General features: G+C 57.6%; 1 protein-coding gene across 10 annotated transcripts in view; it reads left to right on the forward strand.

The window, feature by feature from the left end:
• Positions 1 to 25509, forward strand: part of MYOCD (myocardin) — a 48515-nt gene that overhangs the window by 8283 nt on the left and 14723 nt on the right. For 3 of the 10 annotated variants that reach the window (XM_068151656.1, XM_068151657.1, XM_068151658.1), the window contains exons 2-8: positions 4246 to 4311; positions 10473 to 10528; positions 15409 to 15484; positions 17627 to 17788; positions 22706 to 22872; positions 23553 to 23678; positions 24209 to 24465. In XM_068151656.1, coding sequence (XP_068007757.1) covers positions 4246 to 4311; positions 10473 to 10528; positions 15409 to 15484; positions 17627 to 17788; positions 22706 to 22872; positions 23553 to 23678; positions 24209 to 24465 — 910 coding nt within the window. Of the gene's footprint in view, positions 1 to 4245; positions 4312 to 8486; positions 8531 to 10472; positions 10529 to 15408; positions 15485 to 16360; positions 16451 to 17626; positions 17789 to 22705; positions 22873 to 23552; positions 23679 to 24208; positions 24466 to 25509 lie in introns of those variants that run through there. The other 7 variants (XM_068151660.1, XM_068151659.1, XM_068151664.1 and 4 more) reach the window with 6 other exon arrangements.

Below are 25509 nucleotides of genomic sequence, written 5' to 3' on the forward strand. Positions count from 1 at the left end.
AAGGTGTCCAGAGAAGGGCAACAAAGCTGGGGAGAGGTCTGGAGCACAGCCCTGTGAGGAGAGGCTGAGGGAGCTGGGGTTGCTTAGCCTGGAGAAGAGGAGGCTCAGGGGAGACCTTCTTGCTCTCTGCAACTCCCTGCAGGGAGGTTGTAGCCAGGTGGGGCTTGGTCTCCTCTCCCAGGCAGCCAGCACCAGAACAAGAGGACACAGTCTCAAGCTGTGCCAGGGGAAGTTTAGGCTGGAGGTGAGGAGAAAGTTCTTCCCAGCAAGAGAGAGTGGCCCTGGGGATGTGCTGCCCAGGGAGGTGGTGGGGTTCAGAAAAGGCTTGGATGTGGCCCTTGGAGCCATGGTTTAGCTGTCAGGAGGTGTTGGGTATTAGGTCCTAGGTTGGACTTGATGATCTCTGAGGTCTTTTCCTACCTGGTTGATTCTGTGATCCTGTGATTCTATGACTTGTGAAGGGTGACAGCATCCTGGAGGTGACTCCTGAAGGGTGAAGCATCCTTGAGGTGAGTCACCAGCAGCAATCAGAGCTCAAGACTCCAGACACAGAGCCAGGGAAGAGGACAGGAATGCAGCTGGGGTCAGACACAGCTTCAACAGATTTCACAGCCCCTTCAAGCAGCAGCCAAGTGCTGGTGGTTTGCATGGTGCCAGGGGCTCCCCCAGCCCTGCTGTTAGGCACTGATGGTGTAAGGGATGCCCTGAGCTGGCATCTGCCAAGCTGCAAGCTGCAGCTGCCCAAACCAGTGTCTGCTTTACCTCCTCTGGCACAAATGTTCAGTGTTACTGCCCACAGCTATGTTTCTTCTGGTGGTTTGCAACAGGCTTTGGAAGTTCACAGCGGTGATGATGAGGAGTCAAGGCAATGCCTTCCAGAAGATCCAGAGCTGGGTGAATATTCAGTGGCTGACATAGGAGCTTCCACTGCTGGCTTTGGGCTGCTCCTGGGGATGGCCAGCACTGCAGCCCCCTGTCCCCACCCCTTCTGTCAGTGTGCCCTGAGCAGACAAGGCTGGAGAAGCCTCTCCTCCTTGCCCTGTGGCTCAAGAATGGGCCTGGGGGAGGCTGCACGTCCTGCCCATAGCTGCTCAGCCATGGAAGGGCTTAGCTCCCATGTTCACAACAGCTTCTGTCCTTGCTGGGTCACAGCCTTGATGCCTGCCAGCATGAAAACCAATTTGGAGACCTTTACTCCCTGCACAGAATCATCTTTAAATACAAGCAGATCCCCTCTGTGATGGTCAATCTGCAGTGCTGAGAGCAGGAGACAGTGAGGAGGCTGCTGGCTGGAGCAGGGAGCAGCTGCAGCAGGGCTGGCTGCCCTGGGCTGTGCACTGCTTGCTGGAGTGCAGTGGGGTTGGGGAAATCTGAGCTCCTGAGTGCTGCTCTGCATCCCAGCAGGGGGACAGCTCTGGCAGTGGCACCTGCACAGCCTTTTGGTGCTTCTTCCATCGAGGCATCTGTTGACTCTTGCAGCTGATTACCTCCCAAGTGATGCCTCAAGGGAACGAGTCTGCAGCATCTGCCTGCTGACAAGTTCCCCACGGGGCAGCAATGTGCCCTGGTGGCCAAGAAAGCCAGTGGGGTCCTGGGCTGCAGCAATGTGGCCAGCAGGGCTAGGGAAGTTCTCCTCCCCCTCTACACAGCCCTAGCCAGACCCCACCTGGAATGTTGTGTCCAGTTCTGGGCTCCCCAGATCAAGAGGGACAGGGAACTGCTGGAGAGGGTTCAGTGGAGAGCTGCAAGGATGGCTGTGGGACTGCAGCATCTCTCTAATGAGGAAAGGCTGAGAGACCAGGGGCTGCTTGCTCTTGAGAAGAGAAGGCTGGGAGGGGATCTGGTCAATGTCCACAAGTCTCTGCAGGGTGGCTGGCAGGAGGATGGAGCCAGGCTCATTTCAGGGATACCCAGGGATGGGACAAGGGGCAATGGATGTAAACACAACCACAGGAGCTGCAACTAGCCATGAGAAAAACTTCTGTGGTGTGAGGGTGCTGGAGCCCTGGGGCAGCCCAGAGAGGTTGTGGAGTCTCCTCCTCTGGACATCTTCACAACCTGCCTGGACATGCTCCTGTGTGACCTGCCCTAAGTGGTGCTGCTTTGCAGGGGGCTTGGACTCAAACATCCCCAGAGGTCCCTTCCAGCCCCTGCCATTCTGTGATGTCCTTTTTCTCTAAGCAGGCCTGGCTGGCAGCTGGCTGCATCCTGAGGCTCTCTGTCTGCTCTGGAAGAAGCAGAAGCAGCAGAGAATGTGGGGTTTGAATGCACAGCCATCAGCTGGGCAGCATCCCCTGGCTCCCATGGATGTGGTGTGACACTTGGTCAGGCTGTGCTGGAGGTGGCAGCAGGATGCTGCTAACCCTTTGGCAGACCTGGAAGCTGTGAAGGGATGGAGCATGCTGCCCTGGGGTGTTCTGTAGCCAGACAGGGCAGGCTGTGTGCCTTTGGCACATCACTCCAGAAGTATTTGCTGTCTCTGATTCCCACTTGGTGGTGAGATGTTGTGTGTCAGTTGCCTCAGCTTAAAGCAAGATGCTCTAACGCTTGGGACACTGGATCCAGCCCCTAGGAGAATCCTTCTTGAGTGAACTCCAGTCCCCTACCTCCTCTTCCATCTCTTCCTTGGGGAAAGTGCAAAGCTCTGTGTGGTCCTTCAACCTGATGGGGGCACACAGAGAAGGCTCTACACAGAGAAGCTGAGGTCCACCTCAGCCTCTGCAAGGTGCCTCCCATCAGCTGGTTGCCATTAGACTGCAAGCCACAGATTGCTCAGGTGTGGGCTGGCTGAGTTTGTTCTCAGCTTGCCTGGGGGAGGAGACTCCCTTCAGGGAGGTGGTGGAAGCCTCCTGCCTGGAGGTGTTTGCAGCCAGGCTGGAGGTGGCTGTGAGCAACCTGCTGTGGTGTGAGGTGTCCCTGCCCATGGCAGGGGGGTTGGAGCTGGCTGAGCCTTGAGCTCCCTTCCAGCCCTGCCAGCTCTGTGGTTCTGTGACTCCTGCAAGGGGAATGCAGGTACTGGACCTGATGTAGATACCTTGAGGACAAGGATCTAAACCCATGTCCATAGACAGAACTAGCACCAACCAGAGGGCACTGGAGGGCTACAGACTTCCCTGGCAGCAAGCTGTGCCAAGGTTTGCCAGTGGCTTCTAGCTACCAGCTTCTCTTTGGTATAAGGGGAGGAGCAGGTAGTGGAGGCTGCACTTCCCTCACAGCAAGAACCTACCTGTGGTGTCCTCCCACGTGAGGCCTTCCCTGAGCATCTGCTCTGAATGGGAGATGTTTGGTACAGAGGATGTGGGAAGTGGGATGTGGGAAGCCCCAGGTGATGGCACCTGAGGGAGCCTTGTGCTTTGGGGGCTCCTCTGGAGTCATGATTCAGCTCCACCCCATGGCCCAGGGAAGCTGCAGTGCTGGCCCAGCTGCTCTGCCCTCTCTTCCCCTTCCAGCACAGCTCTCTCTAGGCAGCTGAGGGGCTGCAGGCTGGGGCTGTGCTGGTGGGCAGGGCACATGTAGTGGTACTGTGACCCTTGTGGCAAGTTGGGGTGAGCTTCCAGCAGGGAAACATGGACAGGGCTTTAATATTCTGCACTGTGGTTGGAAGGTCTGTCTGCTGGAAGACAAATTTGCCCCCACCCCCCCAAAAAAAAAGATGTGGACAGGCTGGGAAGTGTCCAGGGCAGGGCCAGGAGAAGGATCAGAGGCCTGGGAGCCCTCTGCCCTGTGAGGGAAGGCTGAGAGAGCTGAGGTTGTTCAGCCTGGAGGAGAGAAGGCTCAGGGCAGACCTTATTGCCAGGGACCAGCACATCAAGGGAGGCCAGCAGCAGCATGGAGACTCCCTTGGGACAAGGAGTCCCATGGCAGAGCCAAGGCTGCTGGGGACAAGGCACTGCTGGGGCCATTGCATTGGGCTCCATCAGCACAGCTGGGCACTGCAATCATCTCCCAGGGGAAGTGGTGCCAGGGTGCTGAGCCAGCTCACTGCAGCTCCACTGTCACCTAGAAAGGTTGGAGCAGATGATCCTTGGGGTCCCTTCCAAGCTGGGACTCTGACTCCATGGCGGTGTCAGTGCCTGCAGGTACAGCCAGGGTTGCCTGAGCTGGATGAAGCAACCTGTGCACCAAGGCTGGTCCAGCAGCAGGGGTCAGTGCCAGGCCTTGTGCCACACACAGACCCCTGCAGCACACTGTCCCTGGCAGTGCCTCAGCAGCCCCAGGCCCTCTCCTGACTGTCTCCTCTCTCAGTCCTACAGCTGCGGCTTCAGCAGAGAAGGACCCGTGAGCAGCTGGCAGACCAGGGCATCATGCCACGTGAGTATCCTCCTGCCTCTGCCCCCTCCTGCCCCACAGGGCCTCTGCTCACCCTGGCCACTGCTGGGGCACTCTGCTGCCCATTCAGACCTGCTGAGCTCTGAGCAGGTTGTAACCTGAGGGGACTTTGCTTCCTGCCCTGTAGAGATACTGTGGTCCCTGGGGTTGTGCTGTGGTGCCCAGCCTTTGCCACACAGGCTGTCATGCTCAGACTGCAGCCAGGAGAGATGCTCTCAGCCTGCACCACCCAAAACCCAGCTGCTCTCCTCTCTGTGTCCCAGAGGCCACTGCAGCAGAAGTGTACCCAACTCCAGGCAGAGAGCTCCTCACACAGACAAGGGCAGAGGATCTCATGGCCTCCTGTAAATGCCAGGAGGGTGTGGGGCAGGATCAGAGCCACAAAGCCAGGAGAGACAGGGAGGGCCCATTCCAGAAGGCTGTGGAGGAAGGACCTGCCTTGCCCCCGTGGATGAGTGAGACACATCCAGCTGTGTGCCCGTGCCCAGGCAGGACCCCAGCAGGGCAGCACTTCCAGTGGGCAGCTGAGGCCAGCTGGGCTCCACCTGGGCTTGCTTGCTGCAGAGTGATGAATGATGTCCTGCCCCCTGCTTCCCCCCTCTGACCACATCCATCCTTGCTGCCCTGGCACTCAAGCTGAAGGACAAGCTCCAGGCCAGCACCATCCTTCAGCCCAAAAAGTGAGTGAGTGGCAGTGATGCCCTGCTGCACCTTCTGCAGGTGCATCCTCAAACCACTGCCAGAGCTGAGGGTGGGAGCTCAGACCTGCTCGATGGGCAGCTCTGTCCTGACCTAGCTCAGGCTCCACCTGCATGAAGCTGTGGTTGCCTGGGCTCCAGGCAGGCAGAGGATTCTCCTGTCTCATCAAGGGCCCCCTGGGTTCACTGCTAAGATCACAGCTTTCCAAAGGCTGTGTCACCTTTGTCTCTTGGCTAACCTTGAAGGCTGTGATGCAGGAGAAGCTTCTGAAGGGGAAACTTCTTGACTTTGGGGGTGATGGAGCACTTGGAACAGGCTGCCCAGAGAGGCTGTGGAGTTGTTTGGAGACCTTGAAAGCCCACCTGGACATGTGCCTGTGCAACCTGATCTAGCTGCCAGTGGGGAGGAATTGGACAGGATGATCTCCAGAGGTCCTTTCCAACCCAGGCCACTCTGTGACTCTAAACAGCAGAACAACTCTCCAGGGGCATGGCTCTGGCACTGCCTGCTGCACCCTGCCCTTCCCTCTGCCCTTCCTCAGCCTTCCCAAGGGAGCCAGCAGCAGACCCCTGCTCAGCACAGTGCTGCCAGAATCAAGCACTAGCAAAACTTGAGCAGGATGACCAAAACCAGGACTGCCAAAATGCTCACAAAGCTTTCAGCCTGGCAGCTGCAGGCTCTTGCCAGCGGTCTCCTGTGCTATACCCTCAGTGTTCTCAGGCTGACAACTTCAGGCTCTTCCCAGAGGTTTGCTCCTCCTGTCTTTAAGCATTCAGGTTCTATGCTGCCTGCCACCAAAGTGCATTTTAATCCCAGGACTGGACTGCACCAGTACAGACTGGGGGGTGACCTGCTGGATAGCAAGTCCTTGGAGAAGGGCTGTGGAGTCCTGCTGGACAATGATCCCCATGAGCCAGCAATGTGCCCCCATGCCCAAGAAGGCCAAGGGTGTCCTGGGGTGCATCAAGAAGAGTGTGGCCAGCAGGTCAAGGGAGGTTCTCCTCCCCCTCTGCTCTGCCCTGGTGAGGCCATATCTGGAGCCCAGTTCTGAGCTCTCTGTGAGGAGGAAAGGCTGAGAGCCCTGGGGCTGGTGAGCCTGGAGAAGAGCAGCCCCACAGAGGATCTTGCTCATGCTTACAAATAGCTGAGGGGTGGATGTCCAGAAGGGGCCAGGCTCTTGCCAGTGGTGCCCAGGGTCAGGACAAGGGGCAGTGGGCACAAGCTGGAACCCAGGAGGTTCCACCTCAGCGTGAAGAGAAAGTTGTTGTGAGGGTGCTGGAGGCCTGGAGCAGGCTGCCCAGAGAGGTTGTGGAGTCTCCTGGTGTGGAGACATTCAAGCCCCACCTGGCTGTGTTCCCATGTGGCCTGCCCCAGGTGAGCCAGCTCTGGCAGGTGGGCTGGACTGGATGATCTCCACAGGTCCCTTCCCACCCCCAACCATTCTCCAGGAGCTGGGGCTTTAGGCCCAGTGCTGTGGGTTTGTTAGGCTCTTGCAAGCACTGACAGCGCAGGCATTTGCCAAAACCATGCCCAGCATCTCCTGAACCCAGAGGAGGTGCAGGAGACCCCATGGCACACGTGTGGCTACCTGGGAGCTGCTCTGCAGGGCTGGGTCCCTGGGGGTGCACAGGGCTGCTCCAAAGGGCAGCTAATGTGTGGAGCCACACAGCCTGCAGCACAGCTCCAGCCACATCCATCTGATGGCAGCTGCAGGGCATTCTCCTGTTTCTTACAGCTTGGTCACACTCCCAGCTTCTAGGCTGACATTTTGCAGCCTGGTTTCTGTCCAGAAGGCCATTTTGGGAAGCTTGTGTGCTCCCTCACTCAGAGGAGCAGAAGAAAAGGCACTTTTGCCATTGCAAAAACAATGGTGCAGGATTTAACTGCTGGCTGTGACCTCAGGAGGAAGTATCAGAGCTGAGCAGTTAAGAGAGGGGAGCCCCAGGCAGCTGCCCCCAGCTTGGGCAGGGGCAGACCTCCTCTGTTTAACCAAAGCTTCCCAAGCCCTGCTGCCTCTGAGGGCCAGCAGGTGAGGAGGGCTCTGGGAGGTGCAGCAGGACACCACCTCAGCTCACAGGCATTGCAGGATGGGCTGTAAGCCAGAGGGGCTGAGCACAGCCCTTCTGGGAAGAGAATGGGTGGGCAGTGCTGGTCTCCATGCTGAGAGGTTTGCTGCCAGGCTTGGCACATGCTCTCCAGCCTCCCCTGCACATCAGGTGGTGCACAAGGGTTGCAGACCCCTCCTGCTGAGACAATCTCAGCACAGAGAAACTTTGGTTTTCTACCTGATCCATTTTGTGCAGAGAGCAGAAGGAGAGGTGGGAGGTCAGAGTGACAGAAGAGTGTTGGATAAAAGATTGGAGGGCTTGCAGCAAGGCCAAGTGTTGGCCATGCAGAGCCTGCTTCAGCTCCTCAGCAGGGCAGCTGCAGCAGTCAGTGTGAAAGGAAGCTGGCTGGGTTTGGGTACCCCAGAGAAGAGTGCAGGGCTAGCTGAGCACAGCACAGGGAGATCAATGCCCTCAGCAAAGCCCAGGCTGGCTTTGGTTTGACTGGGAAGTGCCATTGCAGACCTGAGCACTGGTCACACTGCCCTAGGTGTTCCTCCATGAAACATTCAGATGTCCCTAGCATGGGGGATGGCAGGAATCTGCCTGCAGGAGGATGCTGAGGAGCAGTAGCATTGCACAAGACCTCAGGTTCAAAGCTGGGCTCTCACTGCCAGCTGGGTTTAGGCTGTAAATTGAACAAGCTGCTGGCAAAGCAGTCCTCAGTGCTGAGAAAGGCTCTGCAGATACAGATGGGTGCAGACTGCTAGGCAAGAGCAGCTACTGAGTTCCTTCAGCCCCCTGACTGTGTGTCGGGGAGCCTCTCAGAGCCAGGGAAGATCCAGGCTGGCCAAGACACAGCCACACTGCTGCTGTGCAGCAGGGCAGGTGAGGGCAGAGCACTCTTCAGGCTCAGAGGAGGAAGGGTCCAGTTCATGCAACCACACATTTTATAGTCCTGGTCACACTGGTACAGGGCCAGCAGGAGCAGTAGAAATCAAGAGCCTGTGGGGTGCCTTGCAGCAGGGCAGGCTGCAGGGCTGAGCATGGGGAATCCTCCCTCTAGACCCACACAGATGCCTGCCCAGAGCCCAGCCAGACCCTGCTCACCTACCCAAGAGCAGGGGGAGGCAGCTTGCAGGACCAAGGATTCTTCAGGGCAAGGTTCCCCCAACTCTGGTGGGCTGCAGGAGTTGTGTGCTCGAAGGAAAGAGCCTCTTGGTGTAGGCAGCCAACACCTCACCCTCTGACTGACACCGCAGAGGCAACAGCCCTGAGGTCACCACCACCCTTCACCCCCCCCAAAGCTCTGCCCCACTGCCCCCAGCCCCTCAGCCCCTTCAAGCTGCCATCTCCTCCCCTGACAAGCTGTCTGAGTAACCAGTGCTGGCAATGTCTTTATTTGTTTTGCAGACTAATACAAGCTGCAGCTCCTCCTAGCTCCTCCAAAAGCCTTGGTAAATGACTCAGCTCTGCCCCATGTGCCCCTGAGCAGCACGGCGCTGGCCATGCCCGAGCACACCCCCAGTGCCAGCTCTCCAGCGTCAGCAGGGCTGCAGAAGGCCTCTCTCTCTCTCTTGCTAGCTTCATTTCCTCATGCACACCGTTGTGTTCTGCTTCTGTCCCAAGCAGCTGTCACCAGTGCCCGTGGCTGCTCACCAGGGCATGGCACAGCTCCGCTGCCTTGGCTGTGTGTCGCTTCCCGGCTGCCAGGAGCAGCAAGGTGCCTCTGTGTCTCCTGGGGTTCACTGGGGGTTGTGGAGCTTGCCTACCAAAAAAGCCAATTCAGAAGGCCCCCAAACACACCCCAGCTGCTCCCAGTCTTCTCTTCATCCTTCCCTAGACTGTGGACCTGGCACTTGGGGATGAAAATGATCAGGGGGTTGGAGCAGCTCTGCTGCCAGGACAGGCTGAGAGAGCTGGGGGTGTCCAGCCTGGAGAAGAGAAGACTCCAGGGAGACCTCAGAGCAGCCTGCCAGGACCTGAAGGGGCTACAAGGAGGCTGCAGAGGGACTGTTTCCAAAGGCCTGCAGGGACAGGACCAGGGGCAAGGTTTGAAGTTAGAGGAGACTGAGATTGGATGTGAGGAACAAGCTCTGCACCAGGAGGGTAGTGGACCACTGGAACAGGTTGCCCAGGGGGGTGGTTGGGCCCCATCCCTGGAGATACTCCCTGCAGCTATTCAAGGTGAGGCTGGACAGGGCTCTGGGCAACCTGATCTAGTTGGGGATGTCCCTGCTGAGTGCAGAGAGGGTTGGACTGGGTGAGCTTTGGAGCTCCCTTCCAACCCAACCCATGCTATAGTTTAATGGCCACGGTGGGTTTAGGTTGTTGGTTGGACTCTGTGATCTCAGAGGTCTTTTCCAACTGAAACCATGGGAATCTATGATTCTATGACCTGTAGGAAAAACTTCCTGTCCTTATTGGATCCCATTCTGAAGATGGAGAGGGAACTCCCGCTGTCAGTCAGAGCCACAGCAGGCTGCTCTTGTGGGTCCCAACAGGAGCAGTTAACTTTGCCTTCTTACACTGCCAGATAAACAATTTTTGCAGGATCTGAGAAACATTAACCCCTTCAGCACACAGATTCTGCTCTTATTTCTGCTGAGTGAGGGCAAGGAAGGAAATGTGCAAGGCTCTCCATGACTCCAGTAAGGATTGCCCTTGGGACTGGCATTAATTAGTTCAAGAGCCAGGGATTGTTGGCCTTTTATCAAGAGTCCCTCTGGGATAATCCTCCTTGGTGTCAGGAGATGCTGAGGGCAAGGTCTGCTGCCTGGTACCTGGCTGGGCAGCTGCCTGCCCAGGTGGCCCCTGGGAAGGGGAGAGGACAGGTGCCCAGTGAGCGATGGAGGGGCTGCCAGGGATGGAAGAGGGACAAAGCACCGTGGTCCCAGGGCCTTGCCTTGGAATGCCCTCAGTGGAGGAGGTGCCCCCCATGATCCCAAGAGGCAAGGCAGGCCTTTGCAGCTTTCCTGCTGGCCTCAAGGCTCAGTCTCCTGCAGGTTTTACTTGCAGAAGTCCCCTCTCAGCTTGTTGCTTTTCCCAGCTCTGTCCTGTGGGGCTGCGGTGCCTTCCCGGCCCTGCAGGAAGCCCTGCAGGGAAAGGCTACCTCTGCTCCCTGACAGAGCACCACAGCCCAAAGCTGCACCCCACCCCTGCCCACCTGCCTCCTGCATCCCCCGTTGCTCTCCATCCCCCTGCTCTCCTGCCACGGGCTGCCCTGCGGGCGCGGGATCTCCCGGAGCTCCCCGGGGTTATTTTTAGCCAGTGCGATGCAGAGAGGGCTCCTCCGTGGTGCTATTTTTACAGCACTCATTAAAATGCTGGTGCTGAATGTCCGGGTGGCTGCTTGCTTCTGCTCCTGTGCTGACTGCTCCTCTCTCTTTCCTGTTGCAGCACTGAAAAGCCCTTCCACATTCCATGAGCAGCGAAAAAGCCTGGAGCGAGCCAAGGTAACTGCCGCAGCCGGCCCCGGGGCGGCACACGGGGGCTTGCTTTGCATGCACGGCAGGGGGGGGAAAGCGCCTTCCACCGCTCTCCCCGCCTCTGGCACCCTCCCTTCAGGCCCTGAGGCTAAGGGTGAGGGTCAGGGCATCTCGCTGGGGCCAAGCAGCCAGGCCTCACCATGCTTCGGAGCAGCCTCTCCTAGCAGGCAAGGTTTAAAAGAGCAGAGGGGCATCTGTGCCCTGAGTTGTACCACAGCCCCTGGGATCTGGCTGAGGCTCAGGATGACACTGACACTCCTTCCAGCTCACGTCCCACCAACTGAAGTGTTGCTTTCCTCTCCAGGCCAGGTCCTCAGCCTGCTCCTTGCTCTGCTGCCTGCTCCCCACTCCTGCTCAAGCCAGCAGGGTTAGAGCAGGGCCGGCAGCAGGGAGGGCTGAAGGAGCCTAATTGCTTAGCAATGTGCATGAGGAACTCAGATGTCCTCTGTCACCTGGAGCCAGTCCCCAGAGAGCTCAGCACTTGTCAGCAGGCAGGAGCCTGGCTTTTAGCCTGGCCATGACGACACACAATGTCCAAGGGGCTAAGTGGGCCAGGCTCCCCCCAGCCCCATTATCTAACTGCACTCAGGCTTCCCTATATTGCTGAAGGCAGAGATAAGATAAGTAGCCATTTCCAGAACACATCCAAGCTCCCTGATGCCATCACTTTATGGGAAGTCCTCCTGCTGTGCCAGGCCCCCAGCAGCCAGCCTTGAGGGAGCTGGAGGGGCAGCCAGGGAAAAGGCAGCAATCAGCCACGAGGTTTTGCAGAGTTTTATTCCTTCAAGCTGCAAAACATGCTTGGAGCCACGTGGGAAAGGACCTTTCAGAGGAGGAATGATTGTGAAAGATGGAGAAGTGCTCTGCTGAACTTAAAACACTCTCCAAATCACTTGCCCCAAGCCTCCCATGGTGACAAACGGCACAGAGCAGGGCTGTGACAAATGAGTGTGTGCTTCCCCAGCTCCCAGCCCTCCAGAGTGTCCCTCAGGTGTCATATTTTACAGTCTGAGTATACATTCATGTCTCCTTGCCTTGCTCTTCCAAAGCTTCCACTGGCTGCTTGCCTGGGGAAGAGGGGAGGATGGTCTGGTCTAGCCCAGCCTGCAGACAGCTCCTGAGCAGGCTGATGAAGGCACCAAGGAGCACAGCCCAGAGCAAATGTGCTGCCTGCCTGAGCTGTCTGCAGGGACAGAGCTGTGACAGGGGCAGAGCTGTGACAGGGACAGAGCAGTGACTCCTTCCAGATCATCCCTCCATAGCCTTTGCTGTGAATCACAGAATGTTAGGGGCTGGAAGGGACCTGAAAAGATCATCCAGCCCAACCCCCCTGCCAGAGCAGCCTCACCCAGGCCTCCCCAGAGCCTCTTATTTCTGTTCCTCCAAACTGAGGTTTGGCAAACAGAAAGCAGATAACAAGAAAAAAGTTTTCCCTGTGAGGGTGCCAGAGCCCTGGAGCAGGCTGCCCGGGGAGGGGGTTGTGGAGCCTCCCTCTCTGGTCAAAACCTGCCTGGATGTGTTCCTGTGTGAGCTGCTCCAGGTGATGCTGCTCTGGCAGGGGGTTGGACTGGGTGAGCTCTGGAGCTCCCTTCCAGGCTCTAACACTCCATGATGCTATGTTCCTGTGTCACTGCACTGCTCCCACTTCACCTGGCATCAGTTTGCCCTCACAAGTTCATCTCCTGCTGCCCACTGATCAGCTGCTGTCTCTCTCTGTCCTCTGGTGTTGGCCACATCTGGTGGGACTCATCTCCAGCCCCTAATATTCTGTGATTCTGTGAACAAGAGCCACTTTCATGTGTTTTGAAAGCTCTTCTGTTTCAGCTGTTGCTAAAACAAACACCCCCAAAGAAAGCAAACCACCAAACCCACCACATCTGAAGGTTTTCTCCATCATTTGCTGCCTAGTGACACAAAAGCAGCTTCTAAACAGCAAAGGTCAAAAGGATTTGGAACCACAGCAGAAAGCCAGGCTGCCAGAGGGGAAATGCTGGGCTCCACAGGAGCAATGCCCCAGCTGTAGGACAGCAAGCCAGGCTTAGCCCCAAGCCAGAAGCAGGATTAGCTGGGAAAGCCTGCGGTGGATTTCACTGCGCTGAGGTGCAGGCAGCAGCGTGCTCTGACCTGGCACAGGAGCCAGGCAAACCCCCATGGCCCCAGCAAGGCACTGTGCTGGGCAAAAAACACAGGGGAGAAGGAGGGGAAGGAATTGTAAAGGCTTCAGTAAATAAAGTGTCCATTGTTTGTTTAAACATGTCAGGGGCAGGCTGGCAGCAGGCCAGGCCAGCAGGCTTTGAACTCAGCGTCCTGTAATAGATTGCTGACTGGAGGACAGGCAGCAGGCTGGCTCCTGAGGCAGGCTGGCTCAGCAGGGCTGTGCGCTGCCCCCAGCACCCCAGCCTGGCAGGGAAGGGCTGCAGGCAGCAGCTGTGATGCCTCTGCCCCTGCCCCTGAGCAGATCAGCCCCATCTGGGTCACTCCTGACAGATGTCTGACCCCCCATGGATATCCCACCCCCAGCAGCCTGCTCCAGGGCTCTCTAACCTGTGCTGGGAGCAGGCCCCCTGGTTCCCAGCCCAAGCTGCTCATCTGCAGTTTAAGGCCATCCCCTTCCCCCTGCACGCTTGCACAAGCAGAGCTGTTTGTTCTGGGAGCACTTGGAAGAGAGATTCTGCATCCTGTTTCCCTGTAGGATACTGATGAACCTCCTTTCCCTTCAGCTCTCCTTCTTGATCCCCCTCTGCCTCAGTAATGATTCCTGAGCCATCATCCAGACCCTTTTAGATGCAGGGCACAGAATGAGACCTTGCTAGGCCTAGGGCAAACCCTTCACTGTGTCTCCTAGACAAGTGCCTGCTGCTCTGGGCAGATGGCTCAGCTGCTGCTCCCTCGACCCTCCAGAGCCTTTGAGATCATTTTTTGTTCTGCTGCCTATGAAGTAGCTAATTTCTGCCTATGAAGTAACTAACTTCTGCCTAAGTCCACTCTCCAGTGACCACTACAGAGGCATCTCTGGTGGCTTAAGTCTTTATCCACCCCAGAGCTTAATCAACTGGCTTAGCTGTGGATGTGATCTGAGCAGAGTCCTTTCCAAACGTCCTTCTTGAAAGGTTATCAAAGGCATTTCAGATCACTCCTTCAATTCCACCCAGTCCTGTTCCACTGTGCTGTTAGCCTTGGCTGTTCCAGAGCTAAGGATCTGCCTGCTGCTGTCCAAGGCATTCAGGAATATTGGTAAGGAAAACTGGCAGGCAGGGTTTCTGTGCCACAGGATTTGATGCATGCTTCTGTTCAGGCTGTGAGCAATTCCTGACTCCTCTGCTGACCCCCAGCTATGCTCCTTTTTGTGCTGGTCTTACCCAGACCACATTTCTCTGGCCTGCAGGGCAGAAAAGCCATGTGAGAGAGTGGCAAAAGTCAAGCTACAAGACATCCATTCCTCTGACAGGAATCTCTCATCTCTCCATGCATGGAGCTCAGGTGTGATGCGCTTTGCCCTTGAGGAATCCATCCTGGCTGTGACTCAGCTCCTTGGCACCTTCAAAACCCATTTATAGAGCTCACCTACTTGGTTCAGTACCTTGCTGTTCAGTTTACAATTGTCTGCTTTCTTCTCCCCACCTCATTTAGAGCATCTCCCTTGCCCAGTGTCCTGGAGCCTCGCCAGGTAGTTGCTGTCACTCCAGCCTTGTGCATCTCAAACTCTTTGGGAACATTTCATTCATCTGAGTGTTCTCCAACCTGTTCTCCAATCTGGAGCTTCTCCTCCTTGGTTGCTGGAGGTCCTTGGCTTCCCCATGTGATGGACAGATGGCCATTTAGCTTGGTGGTGAGGATGGTTTTGAAAGGCATTAAGCCCTGCAGGCATCCCAGCAGCATTCAAAACCATTTCTCCTCCTCGTGGAACACAAACAGCACTTTCCACTGCCTTGTCCCAGCTACAGAAGTCCTTACAAAGCCTTCTTCTCATGATCCTCTGCACATTGTCTTAATGGTTTTCCACTTCTGCTCCAGCTGCTTGCACTGTTCTCTTCTATTTATCCTTTAGATCTTATCCTCTTTGACCCTCTGCAATTTTTTGTGCTGTGTTTTCTTTCATCTGAACTCAGCAAGCAGCTAAAGATGTGTCCAAGTTGTGCTCTGCTTCTTCTTCCCCAGGAGATAAGCTTTGAATGTGTATTCTGAAGGTCAGCTGCCCTCAGCACTGGCTTCCTGGGCCCTAGAGGTTGGCATTGTTGTACCCTGTGTGTCCTTCTGCTCCTAAAGGCTTGAGGCAGTTGGCACAAGGCTCCAGGGCCACGTTCCCCACAAGCTCAGCTGCAGTGATTTTCAAAGTGGCTTTCCCAAGCTCACATCATAGCTATGGTGAGGAGCCAGAGAGCACAGGAGCTGCAAGCCTGCAGCTAAACCTTGTGGCTGAGCTGGGTAATGAATCTGGGTATCTTCAGGACTTGCTCAGGCTGGGGGTCTCCCCTCCCTGTGCCAGGCTGCCACAGAAGCTGCCCGCTGCAGCTCTCTGAGGTTTCCTGGTCTGCTAAACTAGGAGCAGATCCACCACCCCCAGGGCTTAGGTCTCATTCTTTCCATGAGCTCTCAGAATGCTTCAGGCACCAGCAGCCCGAGGTAAAGACCCAGCTTAGGAGTGGGGGCAGGGCACAGTCAGCAGCTCCATGCACATCGTTCCCTTCTGAAGAGCCTCTGCCCAGGAACGAGCAGTGAGTGAGCTCAGGCTCACCCTCCCCAGCTTGTACTGAATCCAGGGGCAGCAGGGCACAGCAGAGGGGCAGATGCTGTCTGTGCCTTCCTGCTGCTCTAGCCAGGTAACTCTCTGCATTTGTGTTCTGCAGACTGAAGATTATCTCAAGCACAAGATCAGAAGCAGGCCTGAGCGATCAGACCTGGTCAATATGCACATTCTACAAGGTAAGACTGCCTGAGCTCCTCCTGCTCCCCGAGCCTCCTGCCTCGGACTTCTGGCTCTTCTGCCCCACTCAGCTTCCCTTCAGGACTCTCATCATTAGCTCATCATCAGGAGAGGCAGATGGGAGAGGAGAGGGACACTTTGTATGGGACTCAGCCCAGACCTGGTCTTCAGGAGGCAGGACACAGATTTGACCCCTGGCAGAAGCAGGCCCAAGGCCGTCTAATCTTTCTGCCACCTCTGGCAGGGACCAGTCTGGGATACTCTGGAGGACAGCAGGGTACAGGACAGCTGTGAGAGGGGACTCTGTTAGACAGAGATGCCAACATCTGATCCTCATGAAAAGCATACCCAGAGCAGCCCAGGGCACTGGAACCTCTGCAGCAGGTGGTTGCAACACCCTCCAAAGCTGCACAGCCTGAATATTCTCAGTGACCATTCACAGCGCTGCAGCCAGCGACCCCAGCACAGCCACAGGAAAAGGGGAGCCACAGCAGCTCTCCCCTCTCCCAGCCAGGGAGCTGGCACTGCTCCACTGCATCCCATCACAGACAGCAGAGCACTGCAGTGTCCCTCCTTATCTCCAGAGATAAGGAGCTCCTGAGAGACAGGGAGGATGTGCAGCCTCTCTCCTCAGCTCCTGTCAGTCGCCTGGAGGAAGCAGCTGGCTCTGGCAGCTCAGATGCTGGCCTCTGCTCTCAGAAGGATGAAATCCCTGCTCCTTTCTCCCCTGGCACACAGGAGGGCTGAGCCAGGGGCCCATGCTGGGTTGGTGGCACTGCCTTGCTTTTCCTTGGCTCTCCACCCCTGACAGGAGAGCAGTGCCGCAGCCCTGGCAGCACTGCCTGTTGAACAGGTGTGAGGTCTCTTTTCCTTAGGTTAAACAACAGGAGCAACACCACTGGAGCTGAGGCCTCAGGGGTGTAAGCCAGATGTGCAGGCAGCTGCAGTCATCAGCCAGAGGAGAGGTGAGGCAGAGTCTGTGTGCTGAGCCAGCTCCTGTGCCCCACACACACATCCTGGGCACAGCCTCTGCTCACAGCTCTGTCTGTCACACTGCATCTGGTGGAGGGGTGCCCTGGCCTGCCACGGACTTCCATCTCCACTGGGCTCATAGCAGTGCCTAGAGGTGCTTGAAGCTGGCCAGCTGAGACACTCTGCACCATCTAAGCACCTCACAGGCACACCTTGTGTCACTGCCCACCCCGAGGAGCTCCCTGGCCCTGTGTGGTCACTGCCCTGTGCAGAGTGGAGCAGGAGGGACACTGGGTCACCTCTTCTGGCCTCCTGCAGACAAGCTGTCACCAGCATCAAGCTTCTGTTGCCTGCAGTGTCTCTTCTAGGAGAGTGTGCAGTGTTTGCAGGCAGGTGCAGCTCTCCTCACTGTAGACTCTGAGGGTATGGAGAGTGTGGTTTAGCATCCTGCTCCCTCTCTGCTCACTCCTGAGCCACCAGAGGAGCCACATCAGCTGTGCCCAGGGCACCTTTCTGTCTCGTTGGCTACTCTTCTGTCACCACTCAACAACTGGGGACTCCTCTGCTGGGTTTGGTAGGGCTCAGCTTCCAGATCTAGCTGCTTTTGTTATGCTCCTCTCCAGCTGCCTTTTGCTCTGAAGGCCTGGAGCACTGCAGCCATGCCACCTCCAAACATCCCCTCCCAAAGACTCAGCTTTTGATCTTCCAGAGTAAACCATTTACTCCAGCTGTCAAACATCATTAATGGTTCTGCCCTCCTACTGCTCCTCAGAAGCAGGGATCCATCTGAATTAGCTCACAAGGACCAAGGGCTCCTGGTAGGCAGAAGCTGGAGTGGACTTTTGGCTGGTTAATGAAGTTTCCATTGCAGATCATTCCTGGGCTCTGGGCAGGATGATCTGGTTGCAGGCTGGGTTTGCAAGCCCAGGCTGGATCTTGCTTGGGAGTGGAGAAGCTCAACTTAAGGCTCAGAGGAGGACTCATGCCCCAAACCCACCATTCCTCTCCAGTCCAGCATCCTGCCTCCCAGCCCCAGAGCAGCTCCTGCTGTGCACTGAGCCATGCTTAGGCTTTGGCTGCACCCCAGAGAGGCTGAGCACATCCTCACTGAGCACTCTGCTAGCAGCCACCCCAGGCCCTCACCTGATGCCTTCCCTTTGGCCTTGCAGACTCAGCTGCAGAGGGGTCCATTCAGTCCACCCAAATGAAGCTGAAGAGAGCCAGGCTGGCAGATGATCTCAATGAAAAGATTGCTCTCAGGCCAGGGCCTTTGGAGCTGGTGGAGAAGAACATCATTCCTGTGGACTCATCTGTGAAGGAGGCCATCAAAGGTACTGCAAGAGACCAGGCTGTGTTGTGTGCACTGGCCAGGGTATGAGGATGGGGCCACAGTGGCTGCAGGGAGCCAGCAGCCTGCACTGAGAAGCTGCATCTATTGCTTCAGTTTGATGACTTTCCTAGCAAGCAGCCCAGTCCAGCACAGCCCAGGCTGCCTCACCCAGAACTATGCAAAGAGAGCAAAGGCCAAAGCTGAACTGCTCAGCCATGGCCCCTCAGAAAGAACTTCCCTTCTCAAAGCCCTTCCCAATGCTTGCAGGGTGTAAATGGTGCTGCAGGACACAGGGCACTTTCCTCCCTCTCCTGGGAGAGGACCTGGGTGCACACTGTGTTTGAGGCCAGCCTGGATTCTCCCATCTCCATCTTTTCCCCCCTAGCAGGTGAGGGGTGAAGTGGACCAGTTCAGCCTGGAGAAGAGAGACCTTAGAGCAGCCTTCCAGTATTTGAAGGGGGCTACAAGAAGGCTGGGGAGGGACTTTTGACAAGGTCTGGGAGTGACAGGATGAGGGACAATGGCTCTGAGCTGGAAGAGGGGAGACTGAGACTGGAGATAAGGAAGAAATTCTTGACTGTGAGGGTGGTGAGACACAGGAACAGGTTGCCCAGGGCTCTTCAAGGCCAGGCTGGATGAGGCCTTGAGCAACCTGTGCTGGTGGGAGGTGTTCCTGCACATGCAGGGGGTTGGAACTGGATGGTCTTGAAGGTCCTTTCCAACCCAAACCATTCTGTAACTCTATGAGGTCGAGGTTCTCCCTGTTTCCCACTGGTGCTGGTGGTGTGCAAGGTCAAACAGAGACCTCCTGGGCTAGGGAAGCATCCCTGTGGTGCTAGACTGATGGGAGCCTGAGGGGCTGCCTGCCCCCCAAAGCAGGGCATACCCCTACACACCCAGCAGCTGACTTGTGCCCAGGCTTGGCTCTGCCCCATCACCTACCCCCAGCCAGAGGAGGGAGGAAGAATCCTCCACAATTACTTCCCCCTTGCTGCTGCAGGAGGCTGCTGTGGGAGCCCATACAAAGCAAACAATGACTCTGATTTCACCCAGGTCCAGTGCCAGGACAAGGAGGTCCAAAAACAGGGGCAGGAATGGTCATAGAATGGGTTGGGCTGGAAGGTCCTTTAAAGGTCATCTAGTCCAAGCCCCCTGCAGTCAGCAGGGACATCTGCAACCAGAGCAGGTTGCTCAGAGCCCAACCAACCTCACCTGGAATGTTCCTGGGATTGAAGCATGCACCAGAACTGGATTTGGACCCTCCCAGTCCTCAGAGCAGCCAGTGACTTGCAGCCAGCTGTCCCATGGCTCAGTTCTGGCACTTCAGCAGCACTTGGGTTTGAACTGTCCCAACGTGCTCCCATTGCTCCAAATCCCCAAGTGGGGTCTGCAGTGTTCTTTGGGAAAGGTCACCTGCCTGTGGCAGCATCCCAGAGCGCCAGGCCAGCAGGCTGTATTTGGGAAGCCTGGGGCCATCTCTACATGTCCAAATTGACCCCTGGGTCACAGGGAGATGCTCTGCCCCTCGGCAACTCTGTTCTGTTGCTCCTGGATCCTTAGTCCATGGAACAACCTCACATCAAGTGCCTGTTCTGGGGCTTAGAGCAAGCTGGGGACAGTGGCAGGGCTTTGGCACAGGGAGAGTCTGAACGATGGGAGAGAGGCCAAAAATGGGAACTGAAAGTGGAAGAGCTTTGATTTTCCTTTCATCTCAGAAAGCAGCACGAATGCCATTAGATTTTTCCAGGCTCAGATCCTGCTCTGTGCTGCTCCTGCTCTTGGTGTCCCCTCTGTGGAGTGCACAGAGCGCTCAGAGGGAGGCTGCTGCAGCCTGGCCCTCCAGCCGCTGGGATCCCAGCGCCTCGCAGCTTGCTTTCATCTTGGAAGGTGAAATGTTCCAGGGCCCTGCCTGAAGAGGGATGTTTAAGGAGAGCTGAAGTACAATCTCCCCAGCCACTTACTGAAGGAGAGCACAGTGGGGAAAAAAAAATTAAAAGGAAGAAAAAAAAAGAAGCAGAAGATTCCAATGCCTCCCATTTAGCAACATCTGAGGCAGGCTGAGCACAGCTCCGGCCACGAGCTGGGGCTGGGAGCCCGGGCCAAGGCGTTTGAAGTCTGAGCAGAGCTCCTCTCCAGCTGCCTTGTCAGGAGCTGGTGGTAAACAGACATTTACAGGACATAATTGTTAAAACAAAGAGTCTGGCTTCGAATGTTTTGTCCAACTTTAAATTTCTCCCTTTTGCAAGGTCCTCCTCGCACATTGCTGAGGGAAAAATGCCTCCTGGCAGCCAGTTTCATCCCATTTAGGGTGAAACACGCAGCGCGCTAGGGTCGGACGTGAAGTTGCTCGGTAGTGGTGGGTGCCACGGGTAGGACGTGGTGCAGCTGCACCAGGAACACGATCCCAGCTCTCAGGTTTCTGCAGGAGAAGAGCCCCAGGCTGCAGGATCCCCCAGCTGATCTCTGGAGCCCCGTGGAGGTGTCCTGTGGCGCCGCCCGTTTGGGGCGGGGGGCTGAGCCCGCAGCGGAGATGAGCGGCGGCGCTTGAGAAGGTTAAGCCTTTTGTTTTTGCAATAGCAGGGAGATGACAGGGCCTAAAATCATTTCACTTTAACCTTGGAATCTCGACTGTTTATGCAGTGGAAAGTTCAGCTGACGTGTTCCTCTAATCACCTCCGGCAGGGCGAGCAGAAAATGCCAGCCCCCAACCAACGGCCCTAGCCTCCCAGTGACAGGAGGCCGCCAGTGCCCTGCATAGCTGAGCAGTGATACAAGAAGCCTTTTTTACCAGGTCCTTGTCATCACTCTGTCCAATACGCTGCAGAGGACAATACCCAGCATTAGCAACAGCCCCGAGCGAGCACCGCGCTGCCTCAGATTACGGCAGAGACAGGGGACGGTGAAACAATAGGGTCAGCCCCGGGCTGGGTGAGAGCAGGACAGATAAGGGCAGCATTCCCCAGCCGGCACAGCCCCTGGTATCAGGCAGCAGGATGCAGCACATTCCTGTCATGCTCCAGGCTGCTGCTGTGTCCTGAGGGTCCCTTGGGCTCCTGCCTTTCGCAGGGCTCAAGGTGTGGTTATTGGACGCCAGCCCCGCGGGTGCCTGCAGCTGCAGAAGTGCTCCTCGCTGGCTGTCAGCTCTCCCGAGGGCCGATGCCCATGCTTGTCTGCAGGCATGGGGACAGCTCCCACCCGGCCCAGCTGGGTTGCAGGGTTGCAGTTCCTCAGGGGAGTCCTGGTGTGTGTGCTGCCCCTGGCAGAGAGGGCCCAGGCTCTGTTTGCAGGGTCAGATGAGGAGCCCCTGCCCTGCAGCACAGGGAGAAGAGGCTCTCCAGGGGATGCAGCTGATCTCATCCCCACCCCACTTGGTGGCTGGGCAGCAGCTCGGGGCAAGGAGCCAGCGCTCCCTGTTTCCTCACCCACCCTGGCACCATGAGCTGGAGCAGGCAGAGATAAGCCTTATCTCCCAGATAGGGGTAGGGGTTGGTGAGAAGCTGCACATTGCTCCACCAGCAGCAGGGACAGGTGGAAGTTTGTCCCCTTCCTACTTCCCCATTTGTCACCTCACTATCGGCGTGCCAGGCTGCCTGACAAATGCCAGGCATGAGCAGCAGCAGATTACCAGCATGCTCACTCTGCTCCTTCCTCAGCCCCCACCTGCAGCTCCCCCCAGGCTCACAGGAGACCTTTTCTTTCTCAGCACTTTATCTCTCAGCACACCCCAGGGGCTCAAGAGCTCTTGCCCATCTCGCTGGGAGATAGCATGGGGGGAGCCCTGCAGGGGGGAGAAGCAGGTTGGGGCTGTCAGGGAGGTGATGGTTTGAAGCACCTCACGTGGGTGAAGCTTGTACTCAGCACTGGGGAGGCCACACCTCGAGTGCTGTGTCCAGTTCTGGGCACCTCAAGAGCTGTGGAGGTGCTGGAGCCAGGGCAGAGCAGGGCAGGGAAGCTGGGAAGGGCCTGGAGAATAAATCTGCTGGAGAGCAACTGAAGGAGCTGGGGATGACTAGTGTGAAACAGAGGAGGCTGAGGGGAGACCTGGCTCTCTACAGCTCCCTGAAAGGAGGTTGTGGAGAGGCTGCTGCTGGTCTCTTCTCACAGGTAATTAGTGACAGGACAAGAGGGAATGGCCTCAAGCTGCCACTGGGCAGGTTCAGACTGGACAGTAGGAAACATTTTTCCCAGCAAGAGTGGTCAGGGGTTGGAATGTGCTGCCCAGGGAGGTGGTGGAGTCCCCAAGCCTGGAGGTGTTTGAAGGTGGCTTGGATGTGGTGCTTGGGGCTATGGTTTAGGGGTGACCCTTGCAGAGTAGGGCTCTGGGTTGGACTTGGTGATCCTGAGGGTCTGCTCCAGCCTGAATGTTTCTGTGGCTCTGTGACAGACACAGGCTCTAGAAGCCTCTCTTCAGCTGCAGCCAGGTCCACCTCTGATGGCTGCTGTAGGTCACCCTGTGGGTGGATTCCAATCCTTTTGCTGAGGATAGGGCCCCATGTATAGTGTAGGCTCCCAGTCATGGTGCCCAGCTGATGGAGAGGGTGACTCTCACAGCCCTTCCCCACCTCAGCCCAACACGGGGCCAGAGCCCCTCCGGCGCCAGCCTCCCCCGCCTGCACAAAGCCCCCTGCCCTGGCAGGCCAGGCTCCTCAGATGTCTCCTGGCTCCCTCTCACAGGAAGCATGGTCCATGGCAGGTGCCAGCTCCTCTCCCACCAGCCTGGGACACAGGCTCACATCAGCTGCTGCCCTGTGCAGGGCTGGGGTCAGGAGGTGTCTGAGCACCGCAGCCTTTGCCCACGGCCGGCTCTGAACAATTGGCTGCAGGCACAGGGACATCCCACGGGGCTCACCCTTGTCCCTCCCACTGCCCCACTCGTGCCCTGCTCAGCGCCCTGACCGTACCCCCTCTCCTCTGGCAGGCACCCAGGTCAGCTTCCCCAAGCCTGCCGACGCCTTTGCCTTCGACGAGGACAGCAGCAACGATGGACTGTCCCCGGAGCAGGCCCGCGGCCAAGACTCGCCGGGCGCCACCGAGCCGGCAGCGGGCACCAAGGCCCCGGAGGCAGCCCCTGCCGGGGCACCGCAGGTCAGGCTCGGGCACCGGCACCGGCACCGTGTGTACCCGCCGTGGGGACGAGACGGGCGGGAGGGCTGCGCCTTGGAACCGGCCCTGTGCCCGTGGGGTGGGCTCGGTGTCCCCGTGTGCGGGTGTGGGGGGGTGATGTGAGGTGTCCCCGTGTCCGGGGAGGGAGTTTGGTGTCCCCGTGTCCGTGCAGTTTGGTGTCCCCGTGTCCTGGGGAGGGTGAGGGGTCCCCGCTGCACGTATCTACAGCACCCCCTGCTGGCCACTGCAGGTACTGCTGCCGCCGGCAGCCGCGGTGGGTCCCGGGGGGGTGAGGGACTGTGGGGACTGGAGTGAGCTGAGGTGGACTGAGACAGACTGGAGGCATTGGGAGGAACTGGACCGGGAACTGGGAGGACCACAGGGGCTGGAGCCAGCCAGAGGTGCACTGTGGGGACAGGGCTAGTCTGGTGGACACTGAGAAGCCAGCAGTGGACTGGGAGAGGAAGGAGGATTGAGGGGTTGAGGTGGAATAAGGAAGACCAGGAGACTACAGAGAACTGGGGTGAAGGGGGGGAGCAGAGGAGGGGGTAAGGACTGAGCTAGCCAGGGGAGTAGGGATAATGGGCTGGGATTGGCATGAGGGCACTGGGATGGACTGGGGAGATTCCAACCCCATGTCACAGCTCACCTCTCCCTTGCAGGATCACCCCCACAGTGCTGACAGCCATGCCACGGACCCAGGCCCAGGGCAGGGCAGCCAGTGTGACAGCCCCAAGCAGCCAGCAGGGCAGGAGAGCCCAAGCCTCACAGTGCCCTCCGCCGTGAAGGTAACTTAGCCTGCGCCACCAGGCTCCCACCAGGCTGCCACCAGGCTCCCACCAGGCTGCCACCAGGCTGCCACCAGGCTGCCACCAGGCTGCCACCGGCACCTGGCTGAGGCCAAGCCTCAAGCGCTTTGTGCTGCCCCCCACGCGTGAGGCGTTTGGGGGTTTGGCCTTCAAGGCTTGGACAATGTGGGGAGCTAAGCCTTGTGGTCAAAAGCTGCAGCTTGGTTCCATTTGTAACTTCAGGAGGTGCAGCATTACACCCTGCTAGAGGTGATTGCTCAGGGTCTGCACTGGAAACATCCCCCGGGGCTGGGAGCAGGGCATACAAGGCAACACTGAAGCACCTTCCAGGCGAGGCGAGGCCTTCAGCTCATGTGCTCTCCAGCACAACTGAGAGGGAGCCCTGAGGAGTCCCCCACGCAGGCTCAGCAGCTCCTGGAGCTGCCTTGCTCTGTCCTGGGCCTCTGAGTTGCCACAGGGGTGGCAGGAGCTCTTCCCCCAGCTAATGCCTCTCCTTCTTGGACCAACAGTCCAAATCCTCCAGTGACAACAAGAACCGTCACAAAAAGCCCAAGGACACCAAGCCCAAGGTGAAGAAGCTGAAGTACCACCAGTACATCCCCCCTGACCAGAAGGCAGAGAAGTCTCCTCCACCCATGGACTCTGCCTATGCCAGGCTCCTCCAGCAGCAGCAGCTCTTCCTGCAGCTCCAGATTCTCAGCCAGCAGCAGCAGCAGCAGCAGCAGCAGCACTTCAGCTACCCAGGGATGCACCAAGGCCAGATAAAGTGAGTGGCACTGTGCCAACAGCAGGGGTTAGTCCTGGCTCCCCCCACACTTCTGCTGTGCCCACCTGGGGCAGTGCAGGGGGGGTGGAGGCATGAAGTTGAAACACAAACCAGGGGCACAGCAACCTCTGCAGAGCCACTGCACAGGGCACAGCACTCTGCAGAGCCACTGAACAGGGCACAGCACTCTGCAGAGCCACTGAACAGGGGCACAGCACACTGCAGAGCCACTGCACAGGGGCACAGCACTCTGCAGAGCCACTGAACAGGGGCACAGCACACTGCAGAGCCACTGAACAGGGGCACAGCACTCTGCAGAGCCACTGAACAGGCACAGCACTCTGTGCAGAGCCACTGAACAGGGCACAGCACTCTGCAGAGCCACTGAACAGGGGCACAGCACTCTGCAGAGCCACTGAACAGGGGCACAGCACTCTGCAGAGCCACTGAACAGGGCACAGCACACTGCAGAGCCACTGAACAGGGCACAGCACTCTCTGCAGAGCCACTGAACAGGGCACAGCACTCTGCAGAGCCACTGAACAGGGCACAGCACTCTCTGCAGAGCCACTGAACAGGGCACAGCACTCTCTGCAGAGCCACTGAACAGGGGCACAGCACTCTGCAGAGCCACTGAACAGGGCACAGCACTCTCTGCAGAGCCACTGAACAGGGAACAGCACTCTCTGCAGAGCCACTGAACAGGGCACAGCACTCTGCAGAGCCACTGAACAGGGGCACAGCACTCTCTGCAGAGCCACTGAACAGGGCACAGCACTCTGCAGAGCCACTGAACAGGGGCACAGCACTCTGCAGAGCCACTGAACAGGGCACAGCACTCTGCAGAGCCACTGAACAGGGCACAGCACACTGCAGAGCCACTGAACAGGGCACAGCACTCTGCAGAGCCACTGAACAGGGCACAGCACTCTCTGCAGAGCCACTGAACAGGGCACAGCACACTGCAGAGCCACTGAACAGGGCACAGCACTCTCTGCAGAGCCACTGAACAGGACACAGCACTCTCTGCAGGGCCACTGAACA

The sequence above is a fragment of the Melanerpes formicivorus genome, unplaced genomic scaffold (genome assembly GCF_026170545.1).
Source record: "Melanerpes formicivorus ecotype bairdi unplaced genomic scaffold, bMelFor1.0.p_v2 SCAF_21, whole genome shotgun sequence".
Classification (NCBI taxonomy): domain Eukaryota; kingdom Metazoa; phylum Chordata; class Aves; order Piciformes; family Picidae; genus Melanerpes; species Melanerpes formicivorus.